Genomic DNA, 26,375 nt, shown 5'->3' on the forward strand with positions numbered 1-26,375 from the left:
ACAGAATGGGATCCTGCTGCCAGGAAAATCTTTTGATTACTCGGGTGGATCGGAAGGGAACAGCGTCTTACCGTATCGGGATGTATAAAACTCTCCGTGCTCCCAGAGTCGATCAGGCAGGGCGTCTCGTACCTGTTTATGAATACTGTCTTTGTTGCCGTTTGGAGCGTTCGGGGCCGCGACTGGTCCAAGGTCACCGAAGCCAGTCGCTGTTGCTGCATCGGGGTGTTTTCCTCAGGCCCCATGGGGCCATCCATCTCGGGGTCCTTAGCCGTCAGCCAAGATGGCGGCGTCCAATGGGTCGCACACGGTCGGGGGTGGACAAGGTGGCGCCGCTCATTGATCGCATGTGGCCGGAGGAGCACAAAATGGCGGCGCCCATCCCTCCCGCATGGAGTCCGGGACCCAAGATGGCGGCGCCCGGTGGCCGCACATGGATCGTCGGGGGGGGGGGGGGGGGGGGGGGTTGAGGTTGGGGTCCTGGTTCTCCCCCGGAGATTGTGGTGACCCCCCGGGCCTGGCACACTGCTACAAAGTGCCCCTTTTTGCCGTACCCTTTACAGAGGGCTGAGCGGGCCGGGCAGCGCAGTCGGGGCTGTTTCACTTGCCCACAAAAGTAGCAGCGGGCCCCACCCAGGTGATCTGCCGCTCTGGCAGCACAGGCCCTGCGGGGGGGGTGCCGGTGGTTCGGTCGCGGCGGGGGTCCACGGTGCACAAGGGGCTGCCACGCGGTCAGGGGCGTAGGCACAGGTGTTCTGCGATGCCACATCGAACGAGGCCGTGAAGGCCCGTGCCTCCTTGAGGCCTAGTGAGTCTCTTTCCAGCAATCGCTGGCGATTTTGGGGCGAAAGCATACCTGCCACAAAAGCATCCCGAATCAGTAGCTCCGTATGTTCATTAGTCGGAACCGATGGGCAGTTGCAATTTCTCCCCAGTATTAGCAGCGCACTGTAGAATTCGTCCAGCGATTCCCCGGGGATTTGCCGTCTCGTCGCGAGCTGGTGGCATGCGTAAACCTGGTTGACGGGCCGAACATAGAGTCCTCTCAGCATGCCGAGCGCCGCCTGATAATCGTCCGCGTCCTCTATGAGAGTGTAGATTTCCGGGCTCACTCTGGAATGCAGGACCAGCATTTTCTGGTCTTCTGTAGGTATGCAGGTGGCCGTTCGGAGGTATCCTTCAAAACACGCTAACCAGTGTTTAAAAGTGGCTGTTGAGTTTGCCGCGTGGGGGCTGATTCGCAGACCCTCCGGAATGATTCGGAGCTCCATGTTCTTTAAAGTCTGCATGATAAATTGTAGCACGATCAATCACTCACGAGACGAGATGAGAAGGAGTCAATCAATGGCTTTATTACGCAGACTTGTTCCCCAGCAGCACAGTTACAGAATGCGGCTGCTGGGAGAACCCGGGCTCTTATACTCCGCCTTACTGGGTGGAGCCAGTAGGCGGCTGATCCCATCGGGACCCGGCATGCCCTCTCGGCATCACAGGGTACCATAATACCCCTAATGCATACCACCACAGAGGGAAAAACAGATCAATGGAAGAAATGAAAAATAACTGACAGAAATAAAAATGGGGTGAAGGTGGAGGATAGAGTTCACAGTCTGAAGTTGTTGAACTCAATGATAAGTCCGGAAGGCTGTAAATTGCCTAATCAGAAGATGCGGTGCTGTTCCTCCATCTCATTGCAGTAGGCAAGGACAGATATGTAGGCATGAGAGCAGAACGGTCATATCCAGATGGTAAGCAGGAATAGAGGAAACGGTAATGCTCCAGGACACAGCAAAGCAAATGCCATGCACGCACCAGGTCACGGTTGTGTATGACCTAAAGCTAGTCCTGGGAGTCTGGGAATCTTCAAATACATGTACGATAGATAGGGAAACAGAAGCCAATGTTACTGAGCAGAAAGGCCAAGAGTTGTACTCAGTCAACTAAACCGGCACATGGAAGATGAAAGTAAAAGGGTTGAAGATATTGTGATAACCCTCATGAGATGAGGATCATGAGGAATCACTCGTGGAGTACGAGTTCCCATGGAGACCTGCCCAGCTGGACTCATTATCGAGCCCTTTAAATGCCGTTGCAGACCCGGACCGGGTGTTCCTTTAGGCCCAGGCTGGGACGCTAGTGTTGTTTGCCGAGCATGCGGCTTTACTTTTGAGTTCAAAATAAAATTAGTTAAAGCTTCAACTTTGTGCCTCGTGGATTACTGCAGATAGAATTCCAGAACCCACAGTGAAAAAGAAAGTCAGAGTTTCACAACTTTACTTTCATCGTTGTTACAGCAGCAGACATGCCTGTTTTCTCAGAAGGGGAGCAATAGAAGTCTCTAAGTCGCAATGCCCTTGAAACTGACTAATTTTTCACCAACATTGTTCTAGTGCTAGATCAAGTCAGCATTAGAGTGAAATATGTTGATCGGTCCGATACTTGTTATTGGTAGTAGTCGGAGAGAACAAAGTCTCGCTGTTGGGAAGAAGTTGGCTTAAGAAGCTGTGGTTGGTTGAACTGGGTCAAGTATTTCATAGTCGGGACCAGGAACAGTATGACTCTCATTGAGGAAGAGTTAAGAGAGCACAAGGTAGTCCACAAAAGAGGACCAAATGACTATTGTAAGTCAGCAGATTGTGCAAATATGGATCAAAAACAGAGAAAGCTGCAAAACCGCAGCAGGTCTGGCAGCATCCGGAAGGAGAGAGAAACAGAGATAACAGTTTGAGTCCACGGGAAGCAAAGCCTCGTCCATATACAGTGAGACTCAAAAGCATAATATTAGTAAAAACTCACCAACGCTCTGCAACATCATTGAAACATATTTCACAGGTAGAAATGAACTGAGTGTAGATCAAGACTGACTCCTATGGGGTTTAAGAGTCATTATCCAGCCAAAGTTTTGAGAAAATTGCAGCAGAATCTGATCAAGAGCACACAGGGATAGTCCATATGAAACCAGTAGCAAGAATCCAAAAGCAGATGTTTATGCGGAGTTTGCACTTTCTCTCCATTTGTGCGTGGTTTTCTTCCGGTTTCCTCCTACGGTCCAAAGATGTGCAGATTAAGTGGATTGTCCATGACAAAATTGTCCCTTGGTGTCCAATGATGTGCAGGTTAGGAGCGGTTACAGGGGTAGGTCATGGGGAGTGGGTGGGTGGATGCTCTTTCAAAGGGTCGGTACAGACTTGGTGGGCTAAATGGCTGCCTTCTGCACTGTAGGGATTTTATGATTCAGATAAGAGAAAATATAGAGTTTGTGAAAAGTTATGAAGAGTGTCTCGGAGTGCGAAATGATCCACCCAATGTTCCATGGTCAAACAAAACCATGGGAATGAGTACATCTCAATGTCTTTGAAGTGGAAGGGACAGAGTACCTGGTTTTTGATGAGAGCTATAGGAAGAGGATAAATGCTGAGTTTATGCCCAATGTTATAATTGCCAAAACAATTGAAGTTTTGAAAAGTTAGTTTGTAATTAATACATTGCTCAAGGTGTTGGTTTCAAATGGTTCAAAGTTTACGGCAGAGTAAAAATGGAATCAAACCCACTCTAATATCACCACGTCACCCAGCATCGAATGTTGCTGCAGAAAGGAGTGTCCAGATTGTGAAAAGATCTTTGCAGAAGTATTTTCGAGGTGACAAGCTAGGCCGTAATTTGCATGTTTCTCTTTGACACAGGTTAGGCAAATTGCCCTACAGTCTACAACAGGTTGCTCAACTGTTTTACCACGCTCCTGGGACAAGGTTTTAGTTTGGTTCAGCCTGATGTCAATAGCAAAGGAAGAGAAAAGCAAAATAAAGTGATTTGTCATGATGCACGAGGCATGAAATTTAGACAGCTCAGTGCAAGGCCATGGTGAGAAACCACCGAGATGATAAGGAGAAATATGCGATTGGTGCTGTTGTAAGGGCTAAGTGCATTCTTATAGCACGGGCGCAATCAACCAAATGGGAACTATGTCCCATAGCGAGCCCATTTAGCTGTGTTTCCCTGTACCCGCAGTGCCGAGAAACACAGCGTTATATAATGCAACTCCGCATTAGATACGACCTCAGTGGGGAACACATGGCCGAGGCCGCACTTAGTCCCGTTTCCCGCACTGAGGAGCCCTGCTCCCCAAAACTCCTCAGTGCAGGGAGAGATCGGGACATCATTTAAAAATGGCATCCCGATCTCTCGACCCCTGGACGCGACCCCAGAACCTCCCCCCAAACCCCAAATTCACATCCCCACACCCCACCTCATGTGCACAGGGCACCCCAGGCCCAATAACCGCCGCAAATAAAAATGCCAGCCTGGCACTGCCCTTGCCGGCTGGCAGTGCCAGGTTGGCACCGAGGTGGCAGTGCCAGAGTGCCACGCCTCCCAGAGGGCAAGCATCTGTGGGCCTCCTATCCCCTGTTTGTGGAGACCAGCACTGAACGGCTCTCACCCGAGGTCTCCAAGGCAAAGGGGGACAATCCAACAATTGGTTACCTCAGGGAACTGCATATTAGAGTGAGACTGGCTGTCACGCTCCAATATGCAGATTTGCCAAAACGTGATCCCACCCACCATGGGCGGGCTTCACATTGTGATGTCTCGCGAGATCGCGTGGCAAGCTGGGTAAATCCCGGGGGCGCGGTCTCCTGTCATTTACCGCCCACATTCTGCTGCGGCATGCTGCTTTTTGGGCGTAGCGTGGCTGGTAGATCACATCCCTAGTGCCATGTAGATGATTTGCTTGGAAAAGGAAATCTGACAAAAGGAGAACATGCGAGACCTCCTGTAATCCAAATTCCTCCTACAGCCCAAAGAGGAAGCCAGAAAGAAAGTGAAGGTCACAAAGAAACTGAAAGTTTGCTGGTATCACAAAAACAACGGGTAGAGCAAAGTGAGTTGGGTCTTTGATTAAGATAACTCAATCAATGTCACAGTCCCATCCATTAAGTGCCCTTCAGCGAGTGAGCCATGTCTCTCAATGAGTGAGCCATGTCCCTCATTGCGTCGATCATTTCCCTCTGTGACAGACTAATGTCAGTCTGCGCCCAGCCAATGCTCTCGATACCCGCAGTCATGACCTATTGCAAGCTGCCGGAGCAATGTCCATCTATGCCTGGGACATGTCCGCCTGTGACTGGGATCTCCTATCATGCGCCTCAGCTATGGACAGCAGTGTGCCGCAAGCCATGGACACCTTGACACATGGCTCTGACTACTTTTCCTAGGCCTTCCACTGCAGATGGCCACCCTTTCAGTGTTGGCCTGGGTGCCACATATTATCGGCAACATCTCCTGCACCTGAAAGTGATCGGACTCCTCCAGCTGTTCTTGTAGGTGCTGGAATGTAGCCAACACCCTGTAAATTCTGGCTCTGAATTTGTATCTGAACCCAGTGATGGGATCATCTTTTCCAGAGACGTGACATCTGTCTTGCGCAAAGCTGTTCCCTGGAATCAGACAGCCCTCCGATCAACCTCTCCTTCGGAAGTCCCTGTCTACACCTGAGGTGCTGCAGCATGTGTGTGGTGCTCACCAGAGGGTGACCCTGGCTGCTAACATGTCCCACTGAGGTGATAGTCTCTGCCCTGGTGGATAGTGCTGGTGAAAACAGTGCTGAGAAGTCGGTGTCTTCCCCAGAGATCTGCTCCGGGATATTCTGAGGGTCTGGATGGGGGGCTGTGACCCCAGACAGCCCAACCTCGTCTGGTGGGAATTCTGGAAGACAAAGGACATGGATCAGCGGTTGGAAAGGACAGGGCTGTGGGAGATGAAAGACTCACTTGAGATAGGACATCAGGATAAAGTTGTATTGGATTCTCACTTCTATGGCGCATGCCGAATTCCAAGTCAGCCACTGCTCACTCCTCCACAAGTTCCATGGCCCTTTCTTCAAAGGGGGCAAGGACCCGTATATTGGGCACGTCGCTGCCCGTCTTCTGGTGTTCCCTTTATGGCCCGCTTTAACATTGGGGACACAGAAAGGACAAAGCGCGAGGCTGGGACACCAGTTTTATGGGGGTGGAGGGGGAGGGATTCTAGCTGGTGGCATATGTGGATAAGGTGCCTGGTCAAAGATGACAGGGCATGTGTTGGGGGTTCCTGGAGGAGGTGGGGGGGGGGGGTCTGACAGACATGCTGATAGGTGGAGTGTTACGCAAATAAGTGTTTGGGGCAGATGTCAGGGGCTAAGTATGGGAGTGATTGATTTAATTAAATTGGAGATCAATTTAACTCTCTGAAATATTAGTCGTCATAGCAACCAGTCCCAAAGCCACTTGGACAAAGACATAAGTTACGAAACCTAACACGTAAGTGAAGCAACCAATTAGGAGGGCAAATTGTATGTTGGCCTTCATCGCAAAAGGATTTGAGTACAGGAGCCAAGAAGTCTTGCTGAAGTGATATAGAGTCTTGGTGAGACCACATCTGGAGTATTGTGCACACTTTTGGTCTCCTTACTCGAGAAGGAACATACTTGCCACAGAGCGAGTGCAACAAAGGTCAGCAGACTCTCTGCTGGGATGGCAGGATTATCCCATGAGGCGGGATTGAGGAGACTGGGCCTGTATTCTCGAGAGTCTTGAAGAATGAGGGGCAATCTCATTGAAGAATATAACATTTTTGTGGGGCTAAATGCAAGAAGGATCTTACCTCTTGGGATGGTGGGTGTCTGAAACTAGGGGGTACAATCTCAGAATAAGGGGAGACCATTCAGGACCGAGATGAGGAAGAATTTCTTCATTCAGTGGGTGGTGAATCTTTAGAATTCTCTACCCCAGAGGGCTGTGGAAGCTCAATTACTGAGTGCATTCAGGACAGAAATCAATAGATTTCTGGATAGTAATGACATCAAGGGATAAGGGGATAGTGCAGGAAGATGGCGGTGAGGTAGAGGATCAGCCATTATCTAGGCTTGAGGGGCTGAATGGCCTACACCTGCGCCTATGTTCCTTTCTAGTCATCAAGGGGGTCAGTCAGCTCAGTTGGCTGGACGGCTGGTTCGTGATGCGGAGCGACATCAACAGCGCGGGTTCAATTCCCGCACCAGCGGGAATTCCCACACCAGCGGTTATTCATCAAGGTCCCGCCTTCTAGCCTTGCCTGAGATGTGGTGACCTGTCAGCTCTTAACGGGGTAGGGCAGCATGTGGTCCTCTGGGGTTTTGGTGACATTTATTTTAATTTCATCCATTATTTCTTCCAAATGATAGTCATAGTACTGCTTGGAAAAATTTAATCTGGTTAGAAGTGAGTTGCGAATCTCTGAGGCTTCACTGCACAGCAGGCTACTTTAATTGGGCCTCCTCCAAAAGCCTCAGCACAGGACTCAACTCACTGCCTTTGCTACATTCATTGCTGCCTTTTCTCTTAAAAGAAATGGATGAGGTAACTGTCTAGTGACTGGGCCAAGAACTATTGAGTCTCTCATCATATTAGAGGCTGAATATCAGTGAAATTCAAGGCCAGGTTTCAGGCTAGAGGTTTCTCTAGAGATAGATGCTAGATCTGGAACTGTCAGGCATCCAACGATGATAAGTCTTACAGTCAGGCTGAATGATACACACCTTGTTTTTCTGAAGCTTTAGTCGCTGCCGCTCTTCGAGTACAGCTCGCCTCTTCTCTATTTTCAGCCTCTGTTCTTCCAACCTCTTCCTCCGATCTTCCATCTGTTTCTCTCGTAGAATTTTTGCCTTTTCTTCCCTTTCCAGCCATATTGCTTTCTTGGCAGCTGACAGAAAACAAGAGCAAAAGAGAAAAAGAAAGAGAGATACACAAATAGGGGAAGGAGAAAGGAAGAGGGCAGACCAGTAAGATAGAGGAAATAGGAAAGGGGGAGATGAAAATAGAAGAGACGAAAGGAAGGAATAAATGAAGCAGAGAGAAAGCGGTAAGAGGTAGGTGGGCAGGAAGGAAGGAAGGGGGAGGAGACAGGAAAATAGGAGGAGGAGAAGGAAGGAAAAGCAGGGAGGGAGAAAACACAGAGGGAGAAGAAAGAGAGGGGGAAGGAGAGAAAAAGAGGAAGAGAAGTGGACAGTAACAAAAAAAAAGGAATGAAGAGAGGGAAAAGTGAAAGAGAGGGAAGGAGAAATAAAAAACAAAGATGAACTATAAGATGTATTATTTGTGAACCACATAAAGTGAGCCAGAGATCATTTCATTCCCTCCCTCCGTCCGGCTCAGTAAATGGGAATCCCACAGATTACAGGGTATGAAAGGGAGGGATTTCAGGAAAGGAAGTGAAACCATCATTTATCATATAGGAACTGAAGCAATGCTCTGTTTATAGCCACACATGCCAATTGTCTGAGAGTTGCTGGAATCCTGGCTAAGAAGCTGAGGTGGAATTGTTTCGAGACACACTCCACTGCGGCCACTTGTGTTCAGAACTACCTCATGGTAACGATTCCTGATCTCATTTCTTAAAAAAACAAAGCTGGTAGGAGAGATAAAAATGGAAAGACCTGGGTTTACTTAGCATTTTTCATGACAACCGGATGTCTCACAGCACATTACAGCCAATTAATTACTCTCAAAGTGTAGTCACTGCTTTAAGTGTCGGAAATGCAGCAGCCAATCTGTGCACAGCAAGCTCCCACAAACAGCAGTGTGATAATGATCAGACAATCTATTTCTGTGATGTCGACTGAGGGATGATTGGTCAAGGCACCAGAGGTAACTCCCCTGCTCTTCTTCAAAATAGTGCCGTGAGATCTCTACACCCGCCCGAGCAGGTAGATGAGGCCGCAGTTGAACGGATCATCGGAAAGACAGCGCCTAACAGGAGTGCAGTGCTCCCTCGCTACTGCACTGGAGAGTCAACCTGGGATATTTGTGCTCAGATCCTGGAGTGGAATTTAAATCCAGAACTGGAGGCAAGGGTGCTACCCACTGAGCCATGGGCGACGGTGTAAAAAATGAAATATGCAAGTGTTCCAAGTGGAGACGGGAGTGAATATTCCACAGGGAGAGATCGATGGAAGTGTGGGGGTTGATGGGCAAGGGGAAGGGGGAAACAAGCAACTGAGTAAACCAAAGCTGTTTTCATTCACCTTTAGCAGGCTGGATCCAAAACAACATTGTTAAGTAGCTTGGATTGGGCCACCTAGATGAGGCAGGAAGACATGGGCGGGATCAAATATTTTATATATTTCTCCCCGCACAGTGGCATTGGAGATACATCCAGATCAGGCTGCACACTCGCACCAGGTTAGATAGATAGCAGGGTGGGAAACGTACCATCACAGGGAAGGTACCATCAGACCTGGACGCTATCTAAGAAGGGTAGATATTATAGGGGTGGGGGGATAAGCACTATCTCAGCAATTCAGCAACAAATTTTAAACAAGCAAATACGTCACCGCACACCTGAGGCAGATAAACATCTCACAGCCAGATCAATTACCCGTCTCAATATACATCAGGCAGGAGGGGGACAAGATGTTCACTCACTGGACTGAACAGGACTGTGAACTTTATATTCTCCAGTTCAGCATTCTGAAACACTTCTTAATGAGGCTGCTCTCTTCATCACAATGATCATAGTAAAGTAAAAGTAAAGTCGGCATCGTTCCAGATGACCACAGACTGCTTTCCTCTTTGAGGTGATTTAACCTGAGGATCACCACATCTCAGGCGAGGGGCAAGGTTGAGAGGGGGAGGCCTTCGTGAATAACCTCAGCTGGTACGGGAATTGAACCCGTGCTGTTGACATCGCTCTGCATCATGAACCAGCTGTCAGCCCACTGAGTTAAACCGGCCCTCCCTCATGCAACATTTAAATAAACAGAAGCTCCATCGCTGGATTGTGGAACAGAAGTGGCAGGGGATGGCACGAGGGACTCTGTTACTTTCAAAGTTTCTGCTCCTCCCCCTCTACAAACTTATCCAAGTGATCGTTCTTTACATCTAAGTCTGGACAATAAGTATTACTGAGCTATTCAGCAATGGGAACCGTCATGGTTAATTAATCCATTATGCACATATACAACCACTACAAAGAAGGCATGGTTCAAGTGGGAGCCAACTACCTGTGCACAGGCAACTCACGATGAGCAATTTGGGCCTGCTCTACCAATGATGCCCACATACTGAAGCACACCAGCCTCGAAGATCATCTGTGTTGAGTGAATCAATAGCCCTGGTGTGCAGTGATCTACAATATCTAGAATTCAGGAGAGGCAAAGGAAACACAGTGAAGGATCTCGCAGCTGGCAGCTCTCCATGTAAATTAGATAGATTTCTTTCAGAAAATAACATTTGGGATTCAAAATGCGAGTTTGTGTAGTGTGTTTGGGAGGAACAGGACCTACTGTTCTCAAAGTTTTCCTTGCGTCATGTCTGGGTCTGTTGTGGACTAATTGATAGGGATGATCATTATAATTGGTCAAAAACTCCATTATCATTTTACATGTGATAACCAGATTGGTGGAGAGCCAGTCAGACCTTGGTCTTTTCTCGACCAGCAATTGCTGCGTTCCTATGTGTGTGTAAACCCAGTAAGGATAGAATCAGGTTCTAGCACCCTCAGAGTGCGATAAAAAGTGAGGGAGCAGCCCACAGAAGTGGCATTTACAGTCATAGAGAGCCTTGGTAAGGCCCCATCTGGGGTGCTACATTTGTTTCCAAGCCCCAAACATCCTGGAAGATACAGGCCCAAATTTCCATATCGATTAAGAGGGTCGACAGCCGAATCAAAATGGTGTCGGAGGCCCGATTCCAGAAATTCTGCCCCTGAACCTGGCACCCACCATCTTCACTGGGGCAAGGGGACGGACGGATAGGGAATCACATCCGTGATTCACGGAGGCAGCTGCTTACGTAAAACTGAAGCTGTTCTCAAACTGATCCAATTTTCGCGAGTAGGGTGTCCAGAACACGACTTGTGGGCTTTACACTTTTCTGGAGAAAGCCTGAAGCTAACAGACTTATTTGAAGAGGTGAGGTACACTCTTCGATAGGTTCTGGGGACACCTTCATGAGAAAGTGCCCTCTGGGATTATTAAAAGTATGCATGATTGTGTGTAAAACTGGATAAACCCATTGAAACTGTCAAGCTCATTGGAACGGTCAATCTCTCAAGAAAACCGTCAAGCTGTCAGGGCACTTAAATCACCTAGCCTTTAAAGTTTTGAGAAAAATCCAGTGTGTATTTCCCAAAAAAATTCAGTGCCAGCTAATTCACTCTATTGGCATAAAGGCTATCATCATGCGATCTGTGCTGCATGACTGATTTCACAAACTATCATTATCACAGTGCAGTACCTGTCAGTTCACAGTTTGACAAATAGCTCCAAGTGATTAAAAAATCTTTGATGTGGGGCCCTAAATGCAAATGCTTGTTTTATAAGGGATGAAGCATTTCAGTGGTATGTTTGTTTTATAAATGATATGTTTGTTTTTGGAAGGGATTAAGCGCTTTGACAAGGGATTATGTAGTTGAAGGAATATAAATGAAGTGAATGGGTTTTACTGAATGAGGATGTTTTTTAAAAAAGACTGCAAAATACACTTAGACTGGAATTCTCTGGCCGTTTGCTGGCAGCGGTATTCTTTGGCCCCACCAGCAACGCATCCCTGCCCGTGGGTTTCCTGGCGGCGTGGGATGGCTCCAATGGGAATTTCCGTTGACAGTGGCGAGAGCAGAGGATCCCACCGCCAGTGAAAAGCGTGCCAAATTCACCGTCCTCGCTAGCAGCGGTAGGGGGGCAGACTCGCAATGGAGAATCCCAGCCACAGAATTGATCTTATTTAATCTCAGCATGCATCCGGAGGTCTGCTCATGGTGGATCCTGGGTGAGTTGCATGGAGGATGCAAAGGCAAAGGATAGGGGGTGCAAGGCATTGGATGGCATATGTTGGCACTAAGTTGGCATTGGGGCTATGAACGGCCATAGGAGGTGGGATTTGAGGCATAGGTTGTCATGGAGGGGGCTTAGGGAGTGTGTGTGGGGGTGAGGGGTCTGAGGGGTGAAGGTTGTTTTTTGTTGACTTTTTAAAACAGCTGCGACAATGCCCGGGAACATTGAGACACGCAGCTTTCCTCCACAGCCGTCAGTCCCCATGGCTGCTCCGAATTCTGTGGGCGCAGTGGGCCCGACTCCTGTTGACACCCGCCTTCCCGGGATGAAAAGCTGCCTGCCCGGGGCACTTTCTCCGAGGTGGTGTTTGTTCAGCCGATATTTTTCATGACTCAGGAGCGGACATTCAAGCCATGCTAGTCTTGGAGGCAATACAGCTCAGATTCTCCAGAATTACAAGTCAAGGTTGTTGTATAAATGTGGCTTCTGCTCCCTTGAGTTCAGAATGTTGGGGCTAATCCAGTTAGGAACTTTAATATGATGAATGATTATAAAGAAAGGTAAACCAATTCCTCTGGTGTTATAAGCTAGAATATGGGGACATAAGCTTCAAATTGGAGCAAGCAGTGGAATTAGGTTATTTTGTGCACAGAAGAATGAAGGTCTGACATCCTTCCACCAAAGGGCCTTTGTTGCTGGAAATCAACTGGAACTTTCAAGAAAAGACAGTATATGTTTCATTTAATTGTTCCCAGGATGTGGGTGTTGCTGGCTAGGCCAACATTCATCGCCCATCCCTAATTGCCCTTGAGCAGGTGGTGGTGAGCAGACTTCTTGAACCGCTGCAATCCATGTTGTGTAGGTACATCCACAGTGCTGTTAGGCAGGGAGTTCCCAGTTGTTGACTCAGAGACAGTGAAGCAACAATTATATATTTCCAAGTCAGGATGGTAAGTGTCTAGGAGGGGAACCTCCAGGTGGTGATAGTGGTGATGTTTCTATGCAGCTGCTGCCTTTGTCCTCCTAGGTGGTAGAGGTCACAGGTTTGGAAGATGCTGTAGAAGGAATCTTGGTGAGCTACTGCAGTGCATCTTGTGTGCGGTAAACACAGCTGACACTGTGCGTCAGAGGTGGAGGGAGTGAATGTTGAAGGTGGTAGATGGGTTGCCAATCAAGCAAGCAACTTTATCCTGAAGGTGTCAAATCTTCTCGAGTGCAGTTGTAGCTGCACCCATCCAGGCAAATGGAGAGTGTTCCATCACATTCCTGACTCATGCCTTGTAGATTGTGGACAGGATTTGGGGAACATAGAACATACAGTGCAGAAGGAGGCCATTCGGCCCATCGAGTCTGCACCGACCCATTTAACCCCCCACTTCCACCCCATCCCCGTAACCCAATAACCCCTCCTAACCTATTTGGTCACGAAGGGCAATTTATCATGGCCAATCCACCTAACCTGCAAGTCTTTGGACTGTGGGAGGAAACCGGAGCACCCGGAGGAAACCCACGCAGACACGGGGAGAACGTGCAGACTCCGCACAGACAGTGACCCAGGGGGGAATCGAACCTGGGACCCTGGCGCTGTGAAGCCGCAGTGCTATCCACTTGTGCTACCATGCTGCCCCCGGGGAGTTAGGAGACGAGTTACTCGCTGCAGGTTTCCGAGCCTCTGACCGGGTCTTATAGTTTTATGTTTGCTGGGTAGGGGTTACAAGGGATATGGAGCCAAGGCAGGTAAATAAGTTTGAGACACAGATCAGCTATGGTCTAATTCACTAGTGTAACAGATGCAGCAGCAAAAGGAGAGGAAAATTGACGAAAATAATTGTTGGGATGGCAGGACAAGCTGACAACTGTGACACGGAGATCTTCTTTCTGGCGAAGCTCTCTTGTAAATGGAGCCATCTCCACTGTCAACAGCCTGAAAGCCTGAAGTCAGCCATGAGAAGGAAGCGAAGGAATTGGCATTTCTGAAGGACCTTTTACTCTCAAAAGCAATGAAGTACTTCAGCAATGTAGTCGCTTGTGTGTAACTGAGGCGTCACTGAACTATTCACTTCAGGTCAGTTTTCGCTTTGCACTCCCTCTCCGATAATCGAAAGAGCTCTTCCAACTAGCTGCGGAGAGGACACTACCTCACCTTTCGATCAGCCGCTCAGAAACGCCAGGCCAACTTTAATTAACTGGATAAATGGCCAGGATTCTCCATCCTACAGACCCGTTTTCTGGCGCGACTCACCCACGCCAGCAGCGGGATCCTCTGTCCCGGGAGCTGGCCAATGGGGTTTCCCATTGTGGCCACACCCAAGCCATCGGGAAATCCGCGGGTGTGAGTGGGCTGCCGGTGATGCGAAACACGCCGCTGACGGAGAATCCTGCCCAATGTCTTTCATAATGAGCTGGGTGCGGGTTTCACCCAGGGAATGATTCTTACTGAAGGTACACTGCTTTAATGTAATTAAATCGCTTGCTCAGCCAGGTATCTGCAAAGATCCAATCACTTTTAAGGAGTTAAATCCTGATGCATTAACCAGTGTACAGAAATCATTTGTTTAAGCTCTTAAGAATCCAATCACTGTTTGTCAATGTACTATTTGTCAATGTTCTCTGTCGATTATTCTTTTTTGTCCACTATGTGCATATTGTGTACGTTCCCTTGGCCCAGAAAAATACTTTTCACTGTACTTCGGTACTTGTGACAATAAATCAAATCGAATCAAATCAGGAGCAGGAGTAGACCATTCGGCCCACTGAGCCTGCTCCATCATTCAATAATGATAGCTGATCTTGGGCTTCAAATCCACTTTCCCAACCACTCCCCACATGGGACATTTGCCTTTATCACTCGAGGCATAGATTACAAAGGCAGGGAAGTCATGTTGGAATTGTATAGGAATTTGGTGAGGCCACAGCTGGAGTACTGTGTGTAGTTCTGGTCGCCACATTATAGGAAGGATGTGATTGCATTGGAGGGGGTGCATAGGCTATTCACCAGGATGTTGCCTGGGATAGACTTTCATAGAAAAGGATATGAGGGGCATGGACAGGAAGGATAGGGTGCAGCCGTTCCCCGTAGTTGAAGGGTGATCACGAGTGGACACAGGTTCAAGGTGAGGGGAAGGAGGTTGAAGGGAGATTTGAGGAAAAGCTTTTTACCCAGAGGGTGCTGACGGTCTAGAATGCACTGCCTGGGAAGTTGGCAGAGGTGATTGCTTCATATTGTTTAAAAAGTACCTGGATGTGCACTTGGCACATCCTAACATTCAAGGCCAAGTGCTGGCAAATGGGATTAGGTAGAACAGGTGTTTTTCACATGTCGGTGCCACCTCAATGGGCTGCAGGGCCTCTTTGCACTGTGTGATTCTGTAATCCCTTGGTTCCCTGAGAGACCAAAAATCTGTCTATCACAGCTGTAACTATATTTAACCCTCCGTGCGGGTGGGGTAGAGAATTCCAAAACTCTCAACCATTTGAGTGAAGACATTTCTCCACATATCAGTCGCAAATGACCAGCCACTTATCCTGAGGCTGTGCACCCCCCCTGTTCTAGATTCCCCAGCCAGGGGAAGGACGCTCCTCTCAGTGTTCATCCTGTCAAGCCCCCTCAGAATCTCCGTTATTTCAATCAGGTCACCTCTCATTCTTCTAAACTCCAGAGAACATGGACCCAAATTACTTGGCTTATCATCAGAGGACAACCCTCTCAGCCCAAGAAGCAATCCAATGAACCTTTACTCCACTGCTTCCAGTGCAAACGTAATCTTCCTTTAATAGGGAGACTAAAACTGCACAGTATTCCAGATGTGGTCTCATCAAAGCCCTATACAATTATAGCAGAATTCCTTATTCTTGTACTCCTATCCCTTAGTGTAAAGGTTAACATGACCTTTGCCTTCCAAACTGCCTGCTGTGCCTGAAGGTAACACTCTGGGCGCTATTCTACCCCCCCTCGCCGGGTGGGAGAATCGCCGAGGCGCCGCGCGAATCGCGCCACGCCGCCCCGATCCCCGCACGTGATTCTCCCAGAAACCAGCGGCGCGTGATTCGCACCGGACCGCTCGGAGAACCGGTGAGCGTCGATTCTCCGGCCCGGATGGGCCGAGCGGCCGCTACGACACAATAGGTTCCCGACGGCGCCGTCCACCCCTGGTCGCTGCCGGCGGAAACTCTGCGGGAACACTGGGGGGGGCGGCCTGTGGGAGAGGGAGGGGGGCTCCTTCACCGGGGTGACCTCCGATGGGGTCTGGCCCGCGATCGGGGCCCACCGATCGGCGGGCTGGCCTCTCCCCCCCGGACCTACCTCCTTCCGCGCGCGGCCCCAGAACACCGCCACCATGTTGGTGATGGGCCGGCGTGTGTAAGACGTTCCCCGCGCATGCACCGGATGGCACAGCCCAACTGTGCATGTGCAGGATTGGGCTGCCCTAGCTGCGCATGCGCGGGTTGGCGCGGCGCCATATGGCGGCGTGAACCACTCCAGCGCCGTGCTGGCCCCCTATGTGGGCTAGAATAGGTCGTGCCCGGGCCCTGATCGCGCCGTCGTGAAACTCAACGGCGTTCACGACGGCACGAACACTTGGCCTCCATATCGGAGAATCGCCCCCTGTCTTCTTTCTAAGAGGTATACCCAATTCCCACTGAACATCAACATTGACAAGTTTCACACTCTTTAAGAAATATTCTGCGTGTTTATTATTAATACTAAAGCACGCTTCCCCACATTATTCTCCACCTAATACTTGCTATCTACTCTCTTAATCTGTCTATGTCTCCTTGCAGCCTCTGTATGCTCCTCATGGCTCACATTCCCATCTAGCTTTGTTTCACCAGCAAATGTAAATACATTACTTTCTGTTTCTTTTCATCCAAGTCATAAATATAGATTGTATCAGCTTAGGCCCCAGCAAAGATTCTTGCAGCACTCCACTCGTCACAGGGTGCCTACTTGAAAATGTCCCGTTTATCCCTACTCTCTGCTTCTTTTACATTAGCCAGCCTCCTATTCATGCCTCCACTCCATTAACCCTCGTGCGTTAATCTTTTGTCTGGCATCATATTGGATGTGTTTTGGAAATCCAAGGATACTTCATCTCCTTGTTCCCCTTTATCTACCTGACCAGTAACATTATCAAAAAAACCTAAATAAATTTGTCAAGCACCTTTTCCCTTTCATAAAATCACATTGATTCTGTCTGTTCGATGATTTACTAAGTGCATTGTCAAGATTCCCTCAGTAAGAGATTCCAACATTTTCTTGATGATCAATGTTTTCTCTGTATGTGCCATCCCTGCAGTTCAATCGATCATCTATTACATCCTTTGGCTCCCAATCTGATACTTCAGTGGAGTACTGAGGAAGCAAAGCACTGCACTGCCAGAGTTTCTGCCTTTCTGATAAGACATTAAACCACCTCTTAGGTGGACAAAAGAATTCCCATGGTACATTCTTCCAACTAAGTATTGGGAAGACGGAAGTCATTTGGTCCCACCACAAACTCCATTCCTTATCCATTTTGTGAGTTTCTGCTGACTGTTTAAACCAGAACCAGACTGTTTAAAATCTTGGGTGTCATGTTTGGTCCCATGATGATCACGGACTGGATTTTAAGCACCCTCCCCAACCAAATATGTTTCAGCAGGTCAGCTGGGGCACATAAAATATGGTAGGTGGCTAGCCCTCTGCGACCCATTCCCCATAAAATGTTATTTTTTTAAAAATAGTTCAGCAAGCCAATTGACCCAAATATTATGCTGCTCACATCATTATACGTTTGGGCAGGAGGGTGGGAGTGGGAAGCCCATTATTTGTTTAAACCATCCGGTTAAAAGATGGGAAATAGGGGGTATGTTCTTCGGGGGAGTGCTCTATATGCATCAGGGCACACATCCCCAAAGATGTTACACCCCGTCACTTCCAATGTGGCCACCAAAACTATCCTACTCCCTAGGCTCCCTGATTCTGTCCCTCTCCAAAATCCTGGACTTAACTCACTCTGGTGGCTGTGTCCTCCTCATCACATGCCCTAATTGAGGCCTCAGCAGCACCCACTACGTGGTGCTGCCAAGAATGCGCGTGCTGTCAGCCAATCTGATTGGTTGGCAGCTCTTAAGTGCGGTACTTCCTTACACTGAGGGACAGAGGTCCCATCCTCATCTCCTTAACGCTGCTCATAGCACGGTATGGCTTGTTAAGCGTGGTCAGTTCGAGAGTGACATATCTTGTAGGACAGTATATGTGCTCCTTCACCAAGACTGCTTATATCCACCTCCATAACATTTCCTGCCTCAGTTATTCTGCTGCTGAAACCCTCACACAGGCTTTTGTTTACTTTAGTCTTGACTATTTGCAATGTACTTCCGGCCGGACCTCATATTCTATGCTCCAAAACCTTAAAATCATCCAAAATCCTGCTACTCCTCTCTTAGCTCGCAACCAGTCCCTGCAGCCATCTCCCCTGTCACGACTGACCCAAATGGCTCCTGGTCCAAAAGTGCGTCCATTTTAAAATCCCACATTATCAAATTCATTAATGGTCTTGCACCTCCCAATCGGTGTAATCTCCTCCAGCTCCACGACCCTCAGCGTTTTTCCGATTCTGACTTCTTGAGCATCCCGCAATTTACTCAGTCCCATCATTGGCGGCCATGCCTTCAGCTACATGGGTCCTAAGGTCTGGAATATGATCCCTGAATCTCTATACCTCTCTTTATTAAGACACGCCTGAAAATTTACCTCTTTGACCAAGCTATTGATTATCTACTCTAATATCTCCTCATGTGACTCATTGTCAAATCTTGTTCGATCAGCACTGAAACACCTTGAGAGATTTTTCTATGTTAAAAGTGTTACACACCCTGGGCGAAATTCTCCCCCAACGGCGGGATGTCCGCCGACTGGCGCCAAAGACGGCGCCAATCAGACGGGCATCGCGCCGGCCCAAAGGTGCGGAATGCTCCGCATCTTTGGCGGCCTAGCCCCAACATTGAGGGGCTAGGCCGACGCCGGAGGGATTTCCGCCCCGCCATCTGGCGGAAATGGCGTTTGTTGCCCCGCCAGCTGGCGCGGAAATGCGGCGCATGCACGGGAGCGTCAGCGGCCGCTGTCAGTTTCCCGGCGCATGCGCGGGAGCGTCAGCGGCCGCTGTCAGTTTCCCGCGCATGCGCAGTGGGGAGAGTCTCTTCCGCCTCCGCCATGGTGGAGGCCGTGGTGGAGGCAGAAGGGAAAGCGTGCCCCCACGGCACAGGCCCGCCCGCAGATCGGTGGGCCCCGATCGCGGGCCAGGCCACCGTGGGGGCACCCCCCAGGGTCAGATTGCCCCGCGCCCCCCCCCCAGGACCCCGGAGCCCACCCACACCGCCTGGTCCCGCCGGTAAATACCAGGTTTGATTTACGCCGGCGGGACAGGCAATTTCTGGGCGGGACTTCGGCCCATCCGGGCCGGAGAATTGAACGGGGGGTCCCGCCAACCGGCGCGGCCCGATTCCCGCCCCCGCCCAATCTCCGGTACCGGAGACTTCGGCGGGGGCGGGATTCACGGCGGCCAACGGCCATTCTCCGACCCGGCGGGAGGTCGGAGAATGACGCCCCCTGCACTCGACTACACCAGCTGTGACATCTTTATTTCCCCACAGGATCTTTCTGAACAAGACTGTGGCCACCGAGCCAGATAATGTTACAAGATGTGATAACCTGAGACTTTCCCACCTCCTAGTTGCCCTTGACTTTAATGTTGTATGGGCTTGCTTATTGAACCACGGCAGTCTGCTTGGTGAAAAAAGGTGTAAGAATAGCACCAGCCAGTTAAACATCAGTGGTGAGCATGTTTCTGGAAACAATGTTCCAGGGAAGCCCAACACAAACTGGCGGAGCAGCACCTCATCTTCCAATTAGTCATGTTACAGCCTTAGGGGCTCAACATTTGAGTTAAACAGCCAAAGCTTGAGACTTTCCTCCTCCACCTTAACCTTTTTGTCCCGATGCACCCCTCCCCCCACCCCGGGCCTGCTGTTAATTGTTCTTAACTTTTGCCACATCTTTGTTGCAATCTCTCCCAGCTCCCTCTAATCACTGCCCTTCTACTCTGTTCCAGCCCCTCTCATACAGTATACAATCCAACACATTTCTCCCTCTCTTTACTCCGAAGAAGAGTCAAACAGACTCAAAATGTTAACTCTGTTTGTCTCTCCCTCCAGATGCTGCTAGACCCGCCTCATTTTCCCAGCATTCGCTGTTTTTTCTTCAGATTCCAGCATTCACAGTATTTTACTTTTAAGTCTAGAAACAATTATTCGGGATAGAATTAGTAGTCACATGGAAAAATGGGGGTTGATTAGGAAGAGCCAGCATGGATTTCTAAATCGTGTTTAATTAGCTTGCTGGAGTTTTTTGAGGAGGTATCAGAAAGGGTCGATGAGGGTAATGCCATTGATGTGGTGCACTTGGGACTTTCAGAAGGCATTTGATACAGTGCCACACAACAGACTTGTGAGAAAAGTTATAGCTCATGGAATAAAAGGGATAGTTGCAACATGGAGACAAAATTGGCTGAATAATAAGAAGTGGAAAGTAATGGTCAATGGATATTTTGGGGACTAGAGGAAGGTTTGTAGTGGAGTTCTCCAGGGGGTCAGTATTGGGACCCTTGCTTTTACTGATATATATTAATGATCTAGATCTTGATATGCAGGGGACAATTTCAAAGTTTGCGGATGATACAAAACTTTAAAAAGGGCAGTGTGGAACTTAAAAAGGACATAGACATGCTGGTGGAATAGGCAGATAAGTAGCAAATGAAATTCAATGCAGAAAAGTGTGAGGTGATGAATTTTGTTAGGCAGAACATAGAGAGACAATATAAAATAAGGGGTAAAACTCTTAAAGGGGTGCTGGAGCAAAGGGACCTGGTGTATATGTTCGTAAGTCATTAAAAGGTTGAAGGGCAGGTGGAGAGAGCAGTTAATAGAGCATAGAGTATTCTGAGTATTCACATAGAGCAGAGTTCGATTCCCGGCTTGGGTCACTGTCTGCGCAGGGTCTGCACGTTCTCCCTGTGTCTGCGTGGGTTTCCTCCGGGTGCTCCGGTTTCCTCCCACAAGTCCTAAAAGACGTGCTGTTCGGTTATTTGGACATTCTGAATTCTCCCTCCGTGTACCCAAACAGGCGCCGGAGTGTGGTGACTAGGGGTTTTTCACGGTAACTTCATTGCAGTGTTGACGTAAGCCTACTTGTGACAATAAAGATTATTGTTAGTGTGCATGAGCAAGGAGGTTATACTGAACGTATACAAGACCTCAGCTGGAATATTGTGTATGCTTCTGGGAGGCACTCAATAGGGAAGATGTGAACACAGTGGAAAGAGTGCAGGAGAGGTTCACAAGAATGATTCCAGGGATGAGAAGCTTCAGTTAAAAGGATAGATTGGAGAGATTGGGGCTGTTCTTGGGAGAGAAAGCAGCTAAGAGGAGATTTGACAGTGATTTTTAAATCAGGAGGGCCTGGACAGAGTAGATAGGGAGAAACTGTTCCCGCCCGTAGAAGGATGGGAGGGCACAGGATTAAAGCGATTTGCAAAAGAAGCAAAAGTGATGGGAGAAAAAACTTTTACACACAGCGAGTGGTTTGGGTCTAGAATGCACGGCCTGGAAGTGAGATGGTGGCAGGTTCAATCGAAGCATTCAAGAGGGGATTAGATGATTATTTGAATACAAACAATGCGCAGGGAAAAGGCAGGGGTACGGCACTCAGCCATAACACTTGTTTGGAGAGCTAGTGCAGACAAGTTGGGCCAAATGGCCTCCTTCTGCACCATAACGTAGAATCATAGAATCCCTACAGTGCAGAGGGAGGTCATTCAGCCCCTCGAGTCTGCACCGACCCTCTGAAAGAGCACCCACCCACTCCCTCGCCCTCTCCCCTTAACCGCACCTAACCTGCATATCATTGGACACTAAGGCACAATTTTAGCATGGCCAATCCATTTATTTGGACTGTGGGTGGAAACCGGAGCACCTGGAGGAAACCCACGCAGACACGGGGAGAAAGTGCAAACTCCACACACAGTCACCCGAGGCCGGAATTGAACCCAGGTTCCTGGTGCTCTGAGGCAGCTGTGCTAACCACTGTGGCCCACAGTTCTGTGATTTGATGAAGGTTCTCCTGCAGTGCCATTAGGTAGGGCAGTGCTTCCCAAACTTTACCTGCTGTCACCCCATTTTGATACCTCAGACTGGGTTTTGACTCCACGGTTGTCGAGTGGGTGGAGGCAACACCGGGGGGGGGGGACCTTCAGTTTTTTGAGTAGAGTTGCGCAGCAGCAAATTAAAACCAAAATAAAACAAAACTTTATTCCCGATTTCCATTTGTAAAGGAGTCAGAAGGCTTGCTGCAAGAGGTAATTGCAGTGTTAATGTAAGCCTACTTGTGACAATAATAAAGATGATGATGATAAAAGGTAGAAGCTCCTCTAAAATACTGTCCATGGTGTCACCTGCGTATTGCTGGTAATTATCAAAATGATTCTCAGTCTGTTCAGCTGCCAATTGGAGAACAATCTTGCCCATGAGGAGTTTGGAAGTTATATGCACACAGAGGCCCTGGCTGGGATTCTGCAATATCGCGGTCAAGTGTTGATGGCGCGACGGGCCTCCAGGCCCAGTAAGTCCCCTCTTCTTCGGGGGCTAGAATCGTGCCGGAGTGCTGTGCGCTGCTCCGGCGCCGGAAGGCGGCCCTGCACGGCCGTCTCCCCGCCGGCCCACACACAACATGGTGGTGCTCTGCAGGGGCCTGGCATGGAGGAACATAGGCCACCACTGGAATGAGCAGGCCCGCCGATCAGCTGCCCCCGGTCGCGAGCCTGGCCACCGTGGAGCCCCCCCCGGAGTCGGAACCCCCTGCCCCCCCCACCAGGATGGACCCTGCAGCCAGAACACCGAGGTCCCGCCGGGTGGGACCATATGTAAACTACGCCGGCAGGACTCAGCAGGCACTCGGCCCGTCGAGTAAACCGTGCGGGTGCGATTGCTGGCAATTCTCTGGTCGCCGGAGAATCAGCGGCCCAGAGACGGAGCGACGTGGCGGGATTCTCCGACCCGGCGCAGGCTCGGAGAATTCCGGCTCCTACTCTTTCACCTCAACCCTCAACTTGCAGCATCTCCTTCCTCCCCCACCTAGTTCTTCCAATCGGAATTCCCATTGAGCTGCCTGTGGAAAGTCTGGTCACTCCCCTCCAGCAATCTGCAAGGCAATTAAAAGAAAAATCAGGTGGATACATCATGGGACCTCAAGAGCTGGTCCCATGACAGAGTCTCGGCTCCTTAGCTGTCATTACGGTGTCAGACCTTGCAATCCAAAATCCCGTCCTGCAGGAGTCATGACCCAGGTTTTGAGAATCCCTTAGCTAGGCTGCTCCAGGAGTTTGATTCATTGTCAATGGAAGAACAGCAATAGACAGCCATGTCAGAATGGTGTGATTCAGAGGGGCAACTGCAAGTTGTGGTGTTCCCAAGCGTCTGCTGCCCTTGTTCTTCTAGGTGCAGGAGGTCATAGGATTGGAAGTTGCTGTTGAAGGGAACCTTGGCGAGTTGCTGCATTGTGCCTTGTAGATGACACACACTGCAGACACAACGTACCAATGGTGGAAGGGAGGGGATGTTTGAGGGAGTGGTTATGTAAGATAGTGGGATTGCTGATTATCATAGATCATAGAATTTACAGTGCAGAAGGAGGCCATTCGGCCCATCGAGTCTGCACCGGATCTTGGAAAGAGCACCCTACCCAAGGTCAACACCTCCACCCTATCCCCATAACCCAGTAACCCCACTAAGGGCAATTTTGGACACTAAGGGCAATTTATCATGGCCAATCCACCTAACCCACACATCTTTGGACTGTGAGAGGAAACCGGAGCACCCGGAGGAAACTCACGCACAGACGGGGAGGATGTGCAGACTCCGTACAGACAGTGACCCAAGCCGGGAATCGAACCTGGGACCCTGGAGCTGTGAAGCAATTGTGCTATCCACAATGCTACCGTGCTGCCCTGATTCTTGAACTGCTGCAGTCCATGTGGTGTAGGTACACCCACAGTGCTGTTAGGAAGGGAGTTTCAGGACTTTGAATCAGTGACAGTGAATGAACAGCGATATATTTCCAAGTCAAGGTGATTTGCAACTTGGAGGGGCTCTCGTAAGTGATGGTATTCTCATGCATTTGCAGTCTATATCCTTTTAGGCCAATATTTTTCAAGCTTTCCCCCCCCCCCCCCCCCCCCCCCAGGACCCACTTTTGCCATGGGCCCACCTTTGCAACCCACCCCCAGCCAACCTTCACGACCCATGCCACGTTTGTGTGAAAGGGGAAACTGCTTGGTCCTCACAATCTCACTCCAATCAGGTTCACAGAAGGAGAGAGGAATGTGCCCATCAGGTGCAGAGTTCAGCCGGTTCCTTTGTGCCGTCTTCATCTTTATGAAAACGGAAAATCCAATCTCGCACATAATAATAATAATCTCTTATTGTCACAAGTAGGCTTCAATGAAGTTGTGAAAAGCCCCTAGGTCGTCATGGAGGGCAATAGCAACAAAATGCTTGTTTTACTCAGTGCTGGATACTCTTGAGAGATGCTACTCCAGAATGTTGACAACCTCATGGGCTTTTGACATGTTTTTAATGTGGGATCACAGTTCGGGTACAACAGCATAGTCTTTTCATTTGTAATCAGCTGCAAGTTAATAACTGATTCTGGGGTATCAATCTCAAAAGGAATTTTTCACCCACTATTTCTCTTTCGAAATCTAAAACTTCTCTCATTTGCCAGAACTTCCCTGCATATAACACACATGGGCTTTGCACACTTATTTGCATTGGTACAACTGGCAAAACCATCTTTACGCTGCTTTGCTCCAGAGTTAGGTTTGTAGGCTGCTAACCAGAGACCCTGGTGCTCTGTACAGAGCTAACACTAGAACTGCTCTGTCCTGTCCTGGACTCTCCTGAGCAGTTCTGTCCAGCAGTTTCAGATATGGATTATGCAAGCAAACTTCTTTGTCCTAGATGGTGCTGAGCTTCTTTTGTGCTTATGAAGCTGCACTAAGCTCGGTAAATGGAGAGTATTCCATCATACTACTGAGTCGCACCTTGTGGATGGTGAAGAGTCTTTGGTGAGTCACGCACCACAGAAGCCCCAGCCTCTGCATTATTCTGCATGTCTCCAGTTGAGTTTTTGGCTAATGATGATCCTCATTGATGGTAGAGAGTTCGATGATGGCAATGTCTCTCTTGTCGAAGGCGGTCATTGCCTTGGACTTGTGTGGCATATATGTTACTTGCCCAAGCCGGATTGCTGTGCAGGTCTTGTTGCATGAAGGGGTGGAAGGGATTTGGAAACGTGATGAAGGTCGGCTGAAGGACAATGCGTCAGATTGAATTGTCCAGTGGCTAGTTCCCCTCAGGTCCCCGACGCAGTCTTCAATACTCGTCAATCAAACCTCTATTTTCCAAAATGCAGGGAATTGTCACCTTTGCTGACATTGAGTTCCATGCATTGATATGGTGCCACTCATTCTATCTGCTGAATATATGGGTGAGTAATCAATGTGACTGCAGTATGGGTATGACTCAAACTAGGGCTAACACAATGAGAAGCTCTGTTAAATATAGTCAGTGAAGAGGAGGGCATGGTGGCGCAGTGGTTAGCACTGGGACTGCGGCACTGAGGACTCGGGTTCGAATCCCGGCCCTGGGTCACTGTCCGTGTGGAGTTTTCACATTCTCCCCGTGTCTGCGTGGGTTTCACCCCCACAACCCAAAGATGTGCAGGGTAGGTGGATTGGACATGCTAAATTGCCCCCTAATTGGAAAAATAATAATTGGGTATTCTAAATTTTAAAAAAAAGTATAGTCAGTGAAGAACTTTAAACGATTTATTTAGATCTGCCGGTCGGAATGGCCTACATTGGGATTCTTGGAAGTTACTTCATATCTATAAAAAAATATATTTTCTTATCTCCTGTTGCCTAATGATGTCTCTTGGCCTCATTCAGTCACGGAAACCAAGTTAAATATTCATGAGTGCAGCCTGCTGTCTTCAAAACTGATGAAATATTCAATGTTAATGAATCTTGCAGAGAAATCGGAAGCTGAGGTTTAAATCAAGTGGTCAGACGCCAACATTATTGCAATCTCTCCAAGTCACTGCAACCCCAAGTTAAGATGCAAAGCTCCTTCAGTCAGCCTGAATTATTCCATCACTTCGCCATCATCATCAGGGCTGCAGGCATCCTTAACCAGGTCAAATGGCCTCTGATTGGCTCCCCATCTCTACCCTACACAGGCTTCAAATCTCTCCGTGGCCTCATCCTGCCCCACCTGGAAAATATCCTTCCTACAACCTCCGTCTGACTCTGGCTATGCCATTCCTCAACCCACACTGGAAATCCAGCTTTTAATTGCTCTGGCTCATCCATTGGGATTTTGTTCCAATCTCCTTGCTCTCTCTGCTTCCTTACCCACCTGAAAAACCTCTCCCTTTAATTTTGCTTTCAACCTTTCCCCCAGATCCATTCACGCATTTATGTTGGTTAGAGTGTTG

General features: G+C 49.0%; 1 protein-coding gene across 6 annotated transcripts in view; it reads right to left on the reverse strand.

Moving 5' to 3' along the window:
- map7d1a (MAP7 domain containing 1a) overlaps nt 1-26,375 on the reverse strand; it is a 407,069-nt gene that overhangs the window by 82,563 nt on the left and 298,131 nt on the right. For all 6 annotated transcript variants that reach the window (XM_072502058.1, XM_072502051.1, XM_072502047.1 and 3 more), the window contains one exon: nt 7,553-7,716. In XM_072502058.1, the coding sequence (XP_072358159.1) occupies nt 7,553-7,716 (164 nt within the window). The remainder of the gene's footprint in view (nt 1-7,552; nt 7,717-26,375) is intronic.

Source organism: Scyliorhinus torazame, chromosome 1 (genome assembly GCF_047496885.1).
Source record: "Scyliorhinus torazame isolate Kashiwa2021f chromosome 1, sScyTor2.1, whole genome shotgun sequence".
NCBI classification, from domain to species: Eukaryota; Metazoa; Chordata; class Chondrichthyes; order Carcharhiniformes; family Scyliorhinidae; genus Scyliorhinus; species Scyliorhinus torazame.